The 14575-nt window shown below is 36.6% G+C and overlaps 1 protein-coding gene across 1 annotated transcript in view; it reads right to left on the minus strand.

Annotated features, from left to right (window-relative positions):
- The window catches only part of SMC6 (structural maintenance of chromosomes 6), a 74994-nt gene that overhangs the window by 38577 nt on the left and 21842 nt on the right, over positions 1-14575 (minus strand). Inside the window, exons 5-10 of the mRNA XM_010840507.1 lie at positions 11754-11890; positions 11055-11116; positions 7662-7742; positions 6854-6955; positions 2715-2834; positions 2515-2613 (exon numbers count right to left, since the gene is read on the minus strand). Coding sequence (XP_010838809.1) covers positions 2515-2613; positions 2715-2834; positions 6854-6955; positions 7662-7742; positions 11055-11116; positions 11754-11890 — 601 coding nt within the window. The remainder of the gene's footprint in view (positions 1-2514; positions 2614-2714; positions 2835-6853; positions 6956-7661; positions 7743-11054; positions 11117-11753; positions 11891-14575) is intronic.

Consider the following 14575-nt stretch of genomic DNA (forward strand, 5'->3'; position numbering starts at 1 on the left):
CCCTCCCTTGCCCCTCTGATAATCATAAATTTGTTTTGTCTTCTATGTCTATGAGGTGTTTCCGTTTGGTAAATAAGTTCATTTGTACTGTTTCTTTTTTTCTTAGATTCCACATATAACGTCTGTCTGTCTTAGTTCACTTACAGTATGATAATCTCTAGGTCCATCCACGTTGCTGCAAATGGCAGCATCTCATTCTTTTTTATGCCCGAGTAATATTCCACTGTATATACATACCACTTCTTTATCCATTCACCTGTTGATGAACACTTAGGTTGCTTGCATATTTTGGCTATAATAAATAGTGCTGTGAACACTGGGGGTTCATCTGTCTTTTCTGGATATATGCCTAGGAGTGGGATTCCTAGATCATATGGCAACTCTATCTTTAGTTTTTTAAGGAACTTCACTGTCTTCCATAGTGGCTGAAAGAATCTAGATTCCTGTCAACAGTGGTAACAGGAGGGTTCCCTTTTCTCCACACCTTCTTCCACCACTTATTATTTGTAGATTTTTTGATGATGGCCAATCTGACCAGCATGAGGTGATACGTCATTATAGTTTTGATTTGCATTTCTCTAATATTCTAAAATATATTTTAATCTTAAATTCACATTTAGTAAATGTAAAGGGAGACAGATACAATTTAGCAGAGAAACAACCATGCATGTGGATTATACAGTTTGGATGCAATAATGCTTAAGTAGGGTATGTATATTTCTAATAGTGAAAGCACACAGGAAGAACTCACAGGTCTGTCAGAAAAAGTCAGGAATGCTTTCAAAGCAGCATTTAAGCTGAAACTTAAAAAATGTTTCAGATCAGGGAGTAGCAAATTTTTTCTAGAAAGAGCCAGATAGTGTATCCTTCAAGCTTTGTGGGCTGTAAAGTATCTTTCATAGCTATTCAACTAAAGATGCTAAGTTTGAAGTGTCTGGAACATCCAGGTAAAGACAGGAAGACAGATATTTAAATCAAGTGCTCAAGATAAAAGTCTGAATAGGAGATATAGATTAGGGATTGTAACTATGTAAGACATTTAGGAAACATTATATAGAATAATAGTGTATTTTTATTATGAAGACATCAGCAGTATAATCTGTATGTTTTTAATAATAATTAAAGTTGGTTCAGGTGTTACACAAACTAAACAAAATTCATCTATTTTCAGTTTTAAATTAGGTGAGTACAAATTTAAAGTCTGCTTTAGATACTATTTTTTCAGAAGCCTTCTCTTTAATAGTTATGCTATAATCTATAAACAAGTATATACTATACAAAAGGTTTTTATGTAAGATATGGGGGGAAGAATATAAATATAAATTAAGACAATCCATACTCTAATGAAATTTACCACTTACTACACAGTATAATACTTAAATACTCAAGCAGAGCAAATACCTACAGAACTAAGTATCATCCAGCCTCAAGATTCTCCTTTCTTCATTTGAAAAAACACGGAGCATTTATTACTAAAACTGATTTCACTTTTAGATTGAGAAAATATCTAAAGAGGAAACCAACAAGGTCTTCCCCAAGGACAAGCTATGAAACGAAGCTGAGAAAAATCGAGTGAAAATTTCAGAATATTCTCTCAGAAATGGAAAAAAGTAAAGTGAGAGAGGTGGGTGGGGTTGAATTTCCATTTACTAGCTGAAGATTGAATAAGAAATTCAGCCCAGAGATCACAATGTACTGCTTTCACCATTTCTGTTACTTTTACACACTCCTCTATTACCTTTCATGGATTAGTGCTATAGCTCTTAAAAGGAAAAACACTTATCTGCTTATCTTAGGGGTAGACAGGAAAAAGCAAGCTGGGAAAGATTACACGCTGTAGTACAACCAAGCCTGGCAGCCAGAAGCTCATAAGCTAAGTAGAACAAAATAGTAATATGCAAGTCAGTCACCCTGAGTACATGGGGGCTCCTATAAAGAAAGGTTAGATCTATTTCTGGCAAGACAGCAGAGGGCTCCACAGTGGTGGCTATAAAACCTTGTGAACATACAAAAAAAAAAAAAAAAAAAAACACTGAACTGTAAATTTTAAATGGGTGGACTGTACAGTATATGAACTGTATCTCAGTAAAGCTGTTAAAAGAGAATGGGAAGGGACTTCCCTGATGGCCAGTAGAAAAGAATACGCCTTGTAATTCACGGGACACAAATGTGATCCCTGGTCAGGGAACTAAGATCCCACATGTCATGAACAGTTAAGCCTGGGTGCCACAACTAGAGAGTCCATGTGCTGCATGGAAAAGATCCCGCACGATGCAATGAAGATCCTGGGTGCCACAATTAAGACCCGATGCAGCCAAATAAATAAATAAACAAATAGAAAATAACTCCAGAATTGTGTAAATGTAACTTTTAAAGAGAGAGAGAGAATGGAAAGGTAAATATATAAGTGCGTCTGCTCATGGTACAAAGGTCCATGTGGACCCTCAACAGAAAATCATTCCCGTATTTACCACTCAACCAACTTCTACCTCGGTATAAAAAAAGTGTAATCACCTGCTGCTCCTCCGTTTTCCTCTCAAGTCTAGCAGCACGATCTTCTCCAATTTTGATGTTATCTCTGATAGCATTCAATTGCTTTTCAATTTCATTGACCTAAAAATAAATTATATAGCGAGTCACATATAAGACCAACTATAACCAAGTATATTCTGCATATTACAAATATGTGTGAATAATTAATTAAGTGAAATTACCACTGCCCAAGCCATTTCATGTTTCAGGTATTCCAGGTTGGTCTTCATTGTACTTAAGCCAGCGATATTTTGAAAACGTTCTTCTTTCTCCAAACACTGGCGCTTTAGTTCACTAAGTCGCTTTAAAAAAAAAAAAAAAAAATTTCTTACTAACAGTAAAAAGACAGACTTTCTGCCAATATATTTCTTTTGAATGCATTGCCTAAACAAGTACTGAAAAAGATCTGCTAGGCAATTATTTCTTTAATTAGAGCAGAAATAAAAATATTTTTGTTTCTTTGGTATACTTTTACTATGTGCAATAGTTTTGTTAATTTCTGCACTCTAAAAACGGCTAGTCTTCAAATGAGGAAGAATGAAGGAATAAAAGTTTCAAGGCCACACAAAAACTCAGTTTTCTCATTTTCTCTCAATTCCCTATCTAAGAGACAGACTGCGTGAAGTATACCACTAGATCCATTTCAATGATACTGGAAAGGTCAAAAGAAATTTATTTCTAAAAATCAAATGTTATATTTTTTCTCATCAAAATTTTCTCTTAATAATTAATCAATAAAATTATGCAAAAACTAACTACAGTGATATACGAACAGCTTCTAAAGCTGCACACCTGACTGGAGAGCCTCTCCTCTCCGTTCAGAGTTTCTGTGTTCAAATAGGGACTTCGCTGTGGATCTTAGTGTGTTTCTCTATCGAAGTCACTTTCCCATTCTTCAGGATTATTTCAATCCATTATCACTCTCCTCAAACCTCATATACCTACCACCCTAATCCCTCACTCCTCCCTAATGCCTATTTTCATAGAATCCAGAAGCTGTAGAAAGCAAGCTCTTACAGCTTTCAACAACCTGATATATAAACTGAAAAGCAGTCTTTTCCTCCAGCTAAAAAGGAAGAGGTAGCTTCATTATACTTAAGACCAGTCCCCCCTCTTATTTGGATCCTGCCCAGTCCCTCTTCTGCCTTCTCAGTTCAGTTCAGTCGCTCAGTTGTGTCTGACTCTTTGTGACCCCATGGACAGCAGCATGCCAGGACTCCCTGTCCATCACCAACTCCCGGAGTTTATTCAAACTCATGTCCATCGTGTTAGTGATGCCATCCAACCAGCTCATCCTCTGTTGTTCCCTTCTCCTCCTGCCTTCAATCTTTCCCAGCATCAGGGTCTTTTCAAATGAGTCAGTTCTTCACATCAGAGGGCCAAAGGATTGGAGTTTCAGCTTCAGCATCAGTCCTTCCAATGAATATTCAGGACTGATTTCCTTTAGGATTGACTGGTTGGATCTCCTTGCAGTTCAAGGGACTCTCAAGTCTTCTCCAACACCATACTTCAAAAGCATCAATTCTTCAGCACTCAGCTTTCTTTATAGTCGAACTTTCACATCCATACATGACTACTAAAAAAACTATAGCTTTGACTAGAGGGAACTTTGTTGGTAAAGTAATATCTTTGCTTTTTAATATGCTGTCTAGGTTGGTCACAGCTTTTCTTCCAAGGAGTAAGCGTCTTTTAATTTCATGGCTGCAATCACCATCTGCAGTGATTTTGGAGTTCAAAAAATAAAGTCTCTCACTGTTTTCATTGTTTTCCTCATCTGCCCTCTGAGGGGGTCTAAATTAGTTGATTTTTCATCCCATCTTTTCATCTTTTTTCCACTTATTCCTTTTCATTGACTCCTTTCCAGGATCACATTTAAATCTTTACTTATCTTTTCCATTTACAAACAAACTCAACAATTTCCACCCCAAGGCACCACCTTTTTCTCTAAAAGTGGTTTCCCCTTTACATCTAAGTTTCATGAAAATTATCTCCAGCTCCTCCATTCTTCCTGGTTTTCAGCCCCACAAATCTGGCTTTTGTTTTCACCACTACCCTCCATGCTCCATGTAACACTGGCCCAAACCATTTCAAAGCTCTTTTCCATCTTACCATGGCCACTATTCTAACTTACCTCATCATCATCATTTGTTTGGACAACAATACCTTCTTTATTGATCTCTCTATGTATATTCTGTCCTTAGAGTAGTTCACTCTCTTCTGTAGCAGAGTGATCTACTGAAAATATACATTCAGTCAAGCCATCCACTTTCATGTGTTGTACTGCCCTTAAGTTTCAAAGCTCCCCCACAACCTGGCCTTCTAACTCTCATTTTTATGTTCCTCACTCTAGACAATGTAGAATTCCTGCAGCTTTTTAAAAACACCAAATGCTCTCTTGCCCAAAACTCCACCTGTGCTTATTTCTTGGAACACACTTCCTCACTCTCACCATCCTTTGTCTGTTATTATTCACCCTTCACGTCTTACCTGAGGCATTACTTACTTAATAACTACACCCCTCCCACTGCCCCTGACTTGCCCCTTGTTGCTAGTAACCTATTAAAACTAATCTTTAACTCCTCTAGGAGCACTCACCATACTCAATTATTTACCATGTGCTTTCTGCTGCATAGTTAGGTACATGACCCCAAGAATCTTGTTAGGTATTTACCGCTATACGGCCACGGCCAAAGCACAATGCTAGAAGGCATGCGATAGGAACTCAGTATTTGATGGCTGAATGACTTCCAGTTTCTAATCTTCACGTTCTATTTCTTTTCTCCGACTTATTTTTATTTGTATCTCCCACTGAATCCTTTCCTGATTGCTTTTTAAATAAAATTTTTATTGAAGTATAGTTGACTTACAATGTTGCATTAGGTCACATTCCACTTCTTAAAGGCTAATCCAGGGTTTATTTTGAGAATCTAGTACATTTAATCAATCAGAAAAAAACTTCTTACAAAGTGCATATTATACGTAAGAAACTCAGCTACATGATACAGGGACATACTTCTTAAACTTCATAAACAAATTACTTTCAATTGCTGATGACAAAGTATACCGTGAAGAAAGTGGGTATTTAAACATCAAGCTATTTAAAGCAAACAAATTTCTTCAAAGTCCTGATCCATTGTTTTTAAGATAATATACATTAATATATATTATGCATATTTGTCTGAATATGCATTTCCTTTCCCCAGTAATAAACACTGATATTCAAAGAACATGTACTATATCAATTCTATGGCTTATAGCACCTCCTTGCACACAGTATCACATACCTCAGGTTCAAAGCAATAATGTAGGAATAAAAATAAATATACTCATCCTGACTTTTTCAGTTTTCACTTGGTGAACCATATAACTATAAACCCAATTTTAAATATGTATTCCTCAAAAATTTGAAGTAAAAAGGTCAGTGCAACATCTAATAAATTTAACTTGGGTCAATCATTAATAAAAGTGTGTCTCAAAAGAACATACTATGAAGTTGCTGAAAGCAATTAATTGCATAAAACTGATTAAATGACAAAAGAACAAGATACAGAATCAAAGAAAAACTACTGGGACTTAAAGTACTAGATAAACAGCTGAAACATAAGGCACTAAAAGAATGTTAACATTTAATGAACATAATGAAGAGTCATCTATAATTATAAATGCTGCTGCTGCTGCTAAGTCACTTCAGTCATGTCCAACTCTGTGTGACCCCATAGACGGCAGCCCACCAGGCTCCCCTGTCCCTGGGATTCTCCAGGCAAGAGTACTGGAGTGGGTTGCCATTTCCTTCTCCAATGCATGATAGTGAAAAGTGAAAGGGAAGTCGCTCAGTCGTGTCCGACTCTTAGCGACCCCATGGACTGCAGCCTACCAGGCTCCTCCACCCATGGGATTTTCCAGGCAAGAGTACTGGAGTGGGGTGCTACTGCCTTCTCCAATTATAAATGCATATTATGTTAAATACCAGCTGAGGCTCCTGCTTATTTTCCCATCAAAAGAAATATAGTCTTTAAACTACTGCCCAGTGGGAATTAGTGACACATTATTATGGAAGCAACTAGCCATACAGCAAGGGATAAGTAGGTTAGATACTGCCCTGCCCTCCAGTCTATGATTAAGACATGGACATACCCATTATTATAAAACAAAAAAAGCAAAGGCTAATACATACCCTGAAGGTAAAAAACACACAAAAATGTTACTATTTTTATATAGGTACACATATACAGATACATCGGTATATAATTTTATAATACCATTTACCTGGTGTAAGAATTTGACTGATTTCAAAAAACAACTGCATTAAGTGCTTACAAACCTCTTCTCCTTGATTTATCTGCTCTTTTGTTCTTTCTTTTGTTTCCATAATGTATGAATAGTCTTCCTTCATTTGTTCAAGTTGGGTTGCTTTCATAAAGAACTAAATAAACAAGAAAAATATAATTAGGAGTTTGTAAACTTCCATGTGACTATGAAAAAAAAAGAATCTGGTCTCTGAAAACTAAACACAAACACAAAAGAATACATTTTATTTATGTATACAAATTTACTTAAAGTGCTACATTCAAACATACATGTTTACTTGCAAAAGTTCTTAAAGCCTTGTGAAAGAAAACTCATTTGGTGTGAAGATAATACCATTCTGAATTCTCATTTTCACTGTTCTTCCATTATTTAAGCGAATGTTAAAACAGAGAAAACATTCGTATCCTTGATCTCAATGCACATAATTTTTTAGCATAGCAAACACCAAAACCATTCAAAATTCACACTGCAAGCTGCAGTAGTAGTCATATATTTTGTTGGCTTTTTAAAGAGTACTAAATAACCTAATGTTTAAAAGTTATTATGTATATACGGTCACTCATTCCCTTCTATTTCTACAAATATAAGTTTTAGAATTCACTCTCAGAATTAAAAGCCAAAAAAGTCCCAGCAAGGATTTATCAGTAAAATTATACTTCCACCTTAATTTTCTAAATTAGTCATACAATATTACCTTATACAGTGGCTTAAAAAAATACTTGGTATTTACTATATGACCAAGATTAATGCTCAGTATACATGCTTAATTTATAAATGTCTTCTTTTTTAGGTAGGTTTATGTTTATTTCAGTGCTTCTTACTTTGTACTTGTCTCCCTCATTTTTAGACTGCAAGAACTGCTTGCTCATCTCTTGTGTTAGAACAGAAACCGGATTATCTACCTGAAACAAACAAACAAACAAAAGATTATCTTTAAATATTTCATTTTAATGCCTTAAGGAGAACTGAACTAAGATATCCATTATAAGTGACCTATGCTTCCATCAGGAAGGCTAGGTACTAGCCGGAGGTTAGAGCATTAAATACACAAAAAGAAAATCTTGGAAACTTTTAATGAAAAGAAAATATTTCAAAATTTCATGGTAGTGAAACAAATACTACACCTAAGGCTGATTCATGTTGATGTATGGCAGAAACCAACACAACACTGTAAAACAATTATCCTCCAATTAAAAATAAATACTACAGCCAAAATTAAATATTCTCCCATTACATAAGGATATAAGAACTTTCTAAACAAGTGTTTTTATTAGAAAGTTTTCATTCCTTCCACCTGTTTTATAGATACCACTCCTGTGCTACTGGTTAACCATCAGATTACAAAGTTGGAAGTTCTCTAGCGTGTAAGCAGCTGACTTGGGCTTTTATTTGGCTGTCTGAACATTCTATGTAGTCTCAGGCAAGTTAATTACTTCCTCCAACTAAATACAAAAAGTCCGACTCCATTACTTCTCATCAGAATTAAAATGACAAGTGTTGTTTATTTTTTGTACAGCATTTCTTCAGATTTCTTATTTCCTGTTATTTCTTCATGAGGAATTAAGAATTTTTTCTCCTACTTGTTTCAAAAAGATTCACAGTCATTTCCCACTTATATCTTTGGTATTAATTTGTGTAACTAAGTCGTGTCTGACTTTTATGTGAACCCCATGGACTGTAGCCACCAGGCTCCTCTGTCCATGGGATTTCCCTGGCAAGAATACTGGAGTGCGTTGCCAACAAAGTCAGAAATAATGTCAGAAAATAATCTTGTTTGTAAAGCACAAAATATGAAGGATCAGCAGAAATGAAAAAATGTGTAACTCCTTTATTTTACCATCTGTAGAATACTGATTGTACTTTATTTAGTATACTCCTGGTGAAAATCTTTCTTTCATGCAAGATTTTGGGTCTTCCCTTTCAAGATGATAAAAAAGATTTATGCAGTTATAAAGAAATCCCTATTACATTTTTCTCATTATATAGGTAGCTAAGGCTCTGATTGTCATCTTTTTTTTCTTCCAAACAAGGCCTGTGTGGTATCTTAATTTCACACAGCATCTAATTTCTTAAAACTAAGACAATTGCCTATGTGGTATCTTAATTTCACACAGCAACTAATTTCTTAAAACTAAGCTTTAATGACAGCATTTTATCACCAACTCTGGATTAACAGCTTTGCCAAAGTTCATGTTCTTTTTTTCCACATCCTCTGAAATGGAGTTCCTAGTTTCTATACTAGAGATTATTTAAAAATCTGGCACCCTTATATGTCAAGACCCTGGAGTAAACAAAAGGCAAGCACAAACAGGTAAACTTCAGAGAAAAAGTAAGAGGTATGATGGACAAATGCAACTGGGTACTTAAAGACATTAAACACCCTCCTTTCTCCTGACAATTCTAGGCCACACCATCCAACGGAAATACAATGCAAACGACACACACAATCAAGCTTTCTAGTATCTACATTAAAAATATAGAAACAGGTGAAACTGATGTTTGTAATATATTTTAAATCTAGTGTATCTAAAATACTATCATTTTAACATGCAATCTTGCCTGGAAAATGCCATGGACAGAGAAGAGCCTGGCAGGCTACAGTCTATGGGGCCACAAAGAGTCGGACATGACTGAGCAAGACTGAGCACAACATGTAGTCAGTATGAAAACTGAGTTACTCCTTTGCATTAAGTCTTCAGCACCCAGTGTGTATCATTTCACACTACAGCACCCCTCCATCTGGACTACCCACATTCTGAGTGCACAATACGCATCCACACGTGATTAGTGATTACTGGATATTCAGTGTGGCTCTAGACCTTTCGCACTTTTGATCAATGAACTTGAATCTTTAGTTAACTGAATTGTGTAAGAAGAGGACTAAAGCAGTTATGATATCTTCAAATATTTCAGAAGAAAAGAAACATGTTTTTATATTCCCCAAGGAAGTGGGCACTTAGGAGAAAAGAGATTGAGCTTTTCCCATAAACAACTTTTTAATAAATACAGTCAGCTACATGGGTCAGCAGCCTCAGGCAGAGATCATTTTCCCACCACCGCCCGCTCAGGCACCTGCTGAAGGAACACGTGGTGGAGACTGCACACAACGTGAGCATGCGGTATGTTACGACACTGGATGCCCTTCAAGTTTCTCCCAACACCTGTGATTCCATAAACTCTAACTTTCGGTTTTGCTGACTTCAGTTAACAAACTGGCCTGTGTTCTACGCTGTATCTGCTTTTCCTCAGATTTCACTATTTTTCTGAACCTGTGCTGCCCAATCCCAATATGCAAGCTGCTAGCTACATTCAGCTTAAGTAAAACACAATAAAATATTTGATTTCTCAGCCGTCACACATTTCAGATGCTCGCGCGGCTAGTGGCCACCCCACTGGACATCAGTAATACCTAATATCTATCATTCTATCGTTACAGGAAGTTTTTCTGGACAACTTGTTCTAAACCAAACTGGGAAAGAGACCCAGACACATAATTGCTTTTTCCCCTTAGTGTTTAATCTTGGTGTTCTTAGTCCTGGAGTAAGGCGAGTTGATACAGTGGATAGAGCATTAGAACTGAACAGAGATATCTGGGGCCCATTACAGGCTCTGTCAGTAACCACGCCTAGACAACTGTAAGTGCACATTTACTCTTGCTGGCTCCGAGTTTCTCATCTACAGAATAAAGGGTCCGGATTAGATATTCCCCCCAAGACAATTCCAGGGCTAATGTTACCGGACTATCTGAGCCCTGTTTCCAAGTGCTCAAAGTATCTTAGCAGAACGGACTCAAATCTTATCCACCTGTAGGTGATGAAATAAATCCAAAATATATAAAGAAATGTTTTCTTTATCTTTCTAGAATAAATGTCCTTTCTACAAAAGAAACTTAGCAACCAAGTTTAGGAAACTATGATGCTATTCTGACTTGGACAGCAGAAAGCCAAGAAACTTTATTACGTACATTTTTTTAACATAAATTTTAGCATATATTAATATAGACAAGATATTCTTATATGTTCTATCAAATTAAAGATGTTATGTCTTGAAGGTACCTGATGCATTAGAAGCTTACTAACAATAGTTAAATATATTCTTCCTGTGGTCAATTTACTCATATGAGGCCATTCAAATTCTTTCTATACCACAAATGAAATCACACAAAAAAGTAGCCAGCTGTATTTATTAATCTGAAACACAGATTTAGAAATTACCTGAATGTTAAAATGATCAAGAATTCCAATCAGTTCTTCTTTCTTAGTAGAAATCACAGCACCTAGTTATGAGAAACACAAAATGATCAGACTGTTTCTAGGGCAGTAATACATTTTTAAAAACGAGCAATTATTTATAAATATAAATATTAACTATTTTCCTGATGTCATTAAGAAAGGTACGTTGAAGGTACACACATCTGAATGAACTGGGGCAACACAAGTCACGACACAAGTACAGAGGAGGCAGAAGCACAAAGATGTAGTGACAGCGTTTCTCTACTTTCCAGAGCTAAACATTTGGTTTTTTCTTCTCATCTATCTCTTTATACTCCCCTCCTCTTCCTTTATGCCCTTTTCCACCTTTCACTAACCTTCTCTTTCCACATGTGATAGTAACTATAGGGGTGAAAGAAGATCAAAATGGCATACCACAGACTGTTTCAAACTGACCCAAATTCTGCTACTCAAACTTTTGCTGTAGAATCCCTTGTGGCAATACAACAATGTGTAATATATGTATGTATGTATACATACATGTGTATATGCACATATATGCAACCAACCAATCCTCTTACAAGAAGGAAGTTTCAAGAGATGAGACGTATCCTTCCAGTGATACCAGCACAATCAATGACCTCTTTTTAACTGGATGTGTACTATTAGTTCTCCAAAATAAAAGAGAAATTCATAACAAACCTGTTGCACTCTTCAGTTTGTAAGATCGACTTCCATCCATGCTGATGTGCTGTTGTACAATAATAGTGTCGCCGTACACATTTCCTCTGTAGGCATCATCCCCTCTGTTCCTTATTGTTATTGAGATATCTGCTGAACTAAAGCAATAAGGTTAAACTAAGTCACAGGAATGTGCAGGGCAACTGTAACACCAACTTATAGTAATTTTCAAAACCTCTCAGTGATTTGGCTAATTCATTGGAAAAGTAGCTTTACATCAGCAGTTGATGGCTGAGAGGCTACTACAGAATAATATTAAAGATACCATACAACAAAGATGAGAAGAGAAACTTTATAACAAAATAACTGACTATGCTATTCGTAACAGAAATACATTTTCACAAAATTCATTTAAGTTTTGGTTGTTTCATGTCATGTAGGTAAGTTACACAGTTTCCTATCTGTAATGTATAATCAATATTATACCGCCTGGATAATAATATTGCGTATCAATATCATGCTAAATCACATAATAAAGCATCATCCTGACAGCAGGTGTCTAAGAATGATGAAGTGAGAATTAAGGTGAAATAATATATTTTCTAAGAAGATGAGAACTAAGGGAAACAATTTTGATTCTTCTATTACTTATGCAACAACAACAAAAAAGGCTAAAGTATTTGACATCAAGAAATGTAAACTAAATCTCAAAATTTCCTAAGGTTTTATTAGTATTACAAAAGAATTATTTTCAAAGTTTAAAAGAAGTTTGAAGCATTTATAGCCATGTATATTTTAACATATTATGGGGGAGGAGAGAATCAATCTCTGATTTTCTACTCTAAATTCTGTTAAAATAAGCCCTGGGAGAAAAAAATTTTTTTAAGTTAATGAAGAGCATTAATAAATAAATATAATTTCCTCAAACATAAAAGCAGACAATATTTTCTCTGGTTAAAAATGAGTATCTGTCAAAAATGCTCAAGTCCTTTAATGTAAATCTGATTTTGGTAATTAAAGGCTATATTAAACAGAACAAACTTGTTTTCATCAATTTGTAGTCATAATCCAAAACTGCTTCCATTTGCAGGAAATGTAGGGAAAAATACTCAAGATGAATTTCACTGTGAACTTAGTAGACATCCTGAAGGGGCTCAGTTCTTGTTCCCCCCGTACATGTGTGCAGGGAAGTGCTCTCATAGACAGAGGGCTCAGCAGCCCCCAACCCTTCCCACAGGGACTGAGATAAATATAGAAGACATGGTTAATGTGTGTGTGTGTTCAGTTGCTCAGTTGTATCGAACTCTTTGTGACCCCATGGCCTGTAGCCTGCCAGGCTCCTCTGTTCATGGGATTTCCCAAGGCAAGAATATTGGAGTGGGTTGCCATTTCCTCTTTCAGGGGATATTCCCAACCTAGGAATCGAACTAGCATCTCTTGCATTGACAGGCAGATTCTTTACCACTGTGCCACTTGGGAAGCATATAGAAAGTGGATAGTAACTGAGCCAGATACTCTTCTTTAAAATTCAAATTAAGAAAAATTAGTAAAGCTCAAGTACAGTCTGTAGTCTAGTTAATAATAATATACCAATGTTAACCACACAGTACTTTGATAAAAGTACCTCAAGTATTTAAGATGTCAACATTAAAGGAAATTGGGTAAAGGCTATAGGAAAACTGTACTAGCTTTGCAGACTTGTGTAAATCTAAAATTATTTTAAAATCACAAGTTTTAAAAACAAACTCAAATTCAGACTCAATCAAGCGTTAAGGAGGTAATTCCTTGGAGCTACAAAGTTCTGAGGACTCTGGGACTAGAGAGATCAATTTGGGGCGCTATGTTCTGACACGTACAAAGTCTGCAGAGACTACAGAGAGAAGCAGAACATAGAACAGTTAAGTTCTTGGGAAACCACCTGGACAGAGAACGACACTGAATCACGGATACTGGCCATGAATCAGAGACATAGAGAACTCAAGAGCACTTCCTTTCAAGGGCAGCCCCACACACATGAACAAGGAGATACAGAATAGCAAGAAGACTAAGAAAGAGCACACAGGCTCCAGGGTAGGTAAAAATAGTCACACACCTGCATGCCTGTAAGAAGAGGGAAGGCGGGAGAGTACAGCACAGAAGAGCAGGCCGCTCAGCCTGGATGGGAGGGGAGTTTGGGGGAGAATGGATACATGTGTAAGTATGGTGACAGGTGAATGTCTGGCTTGTAGAGGCTTGGATTTAAAATGCAACATCTGTTGGAAGTCTGGACCCCTTCCTCCCCCCACAAAGGATTACACTCTCACAGAAAGGGTAAGTCAGAACTTTTGCCACATAGCAGTAAGAAAAGATAACAAGGTTTAGAGAATGAATTGATGGTTACCAGGAGGGAAGGGTGGGGGAAAGGGATAGTCAGGGACATGTACACACTGCTATATTTAAAATGGATAACCAAGAAGGGCATGCTGTACAGCATGGGAAACTCTGTTCAATGTGATGTGGCAGCCTGAATGGCAGAGGAGTTTGGGGGAGAATGGACACATGTATATGTATGGCTGAGTCCCTCTGCTGTGCACCGGAAACTACCACAACGTTGTTAATCAGTTATACTTCAATATAAAATAAAATGTTTTTAAAAAAGTGCAGCCATTGAGGAGAGGGAGGGAAATAGTGGAAAGGAAGAGCTGTAAGCATAAGCCTGACGAAGGAAGGAAGACAAAGATCCAGAAACAGACACAAAGAGCCAGAGACACAGAACAGAAAGACCCAGAGAGCGACGATCTTTGGTTCTGAGTTTCTCAGTTCCAGTCACTCCTGGATCCAATTATGCTTCCTCCCTGCAGCTT

This window comes from Bison bison, unplaced genomic scaffold, assembly GCF_000754665.1.
Source record: "Bison bison bison isolate TAMUID 2011002044 unplaced genomic scaffold, Bison_UMD1.0 scf7180017864145, whole genome shotgun sequence".
NCBI classification, from domain to species: domain Eukaryota; kingdom Metazoa; phylum Chordata; class Mammalia; order Artiodactyla; family Bovidae; genus Bison; species Bison bison.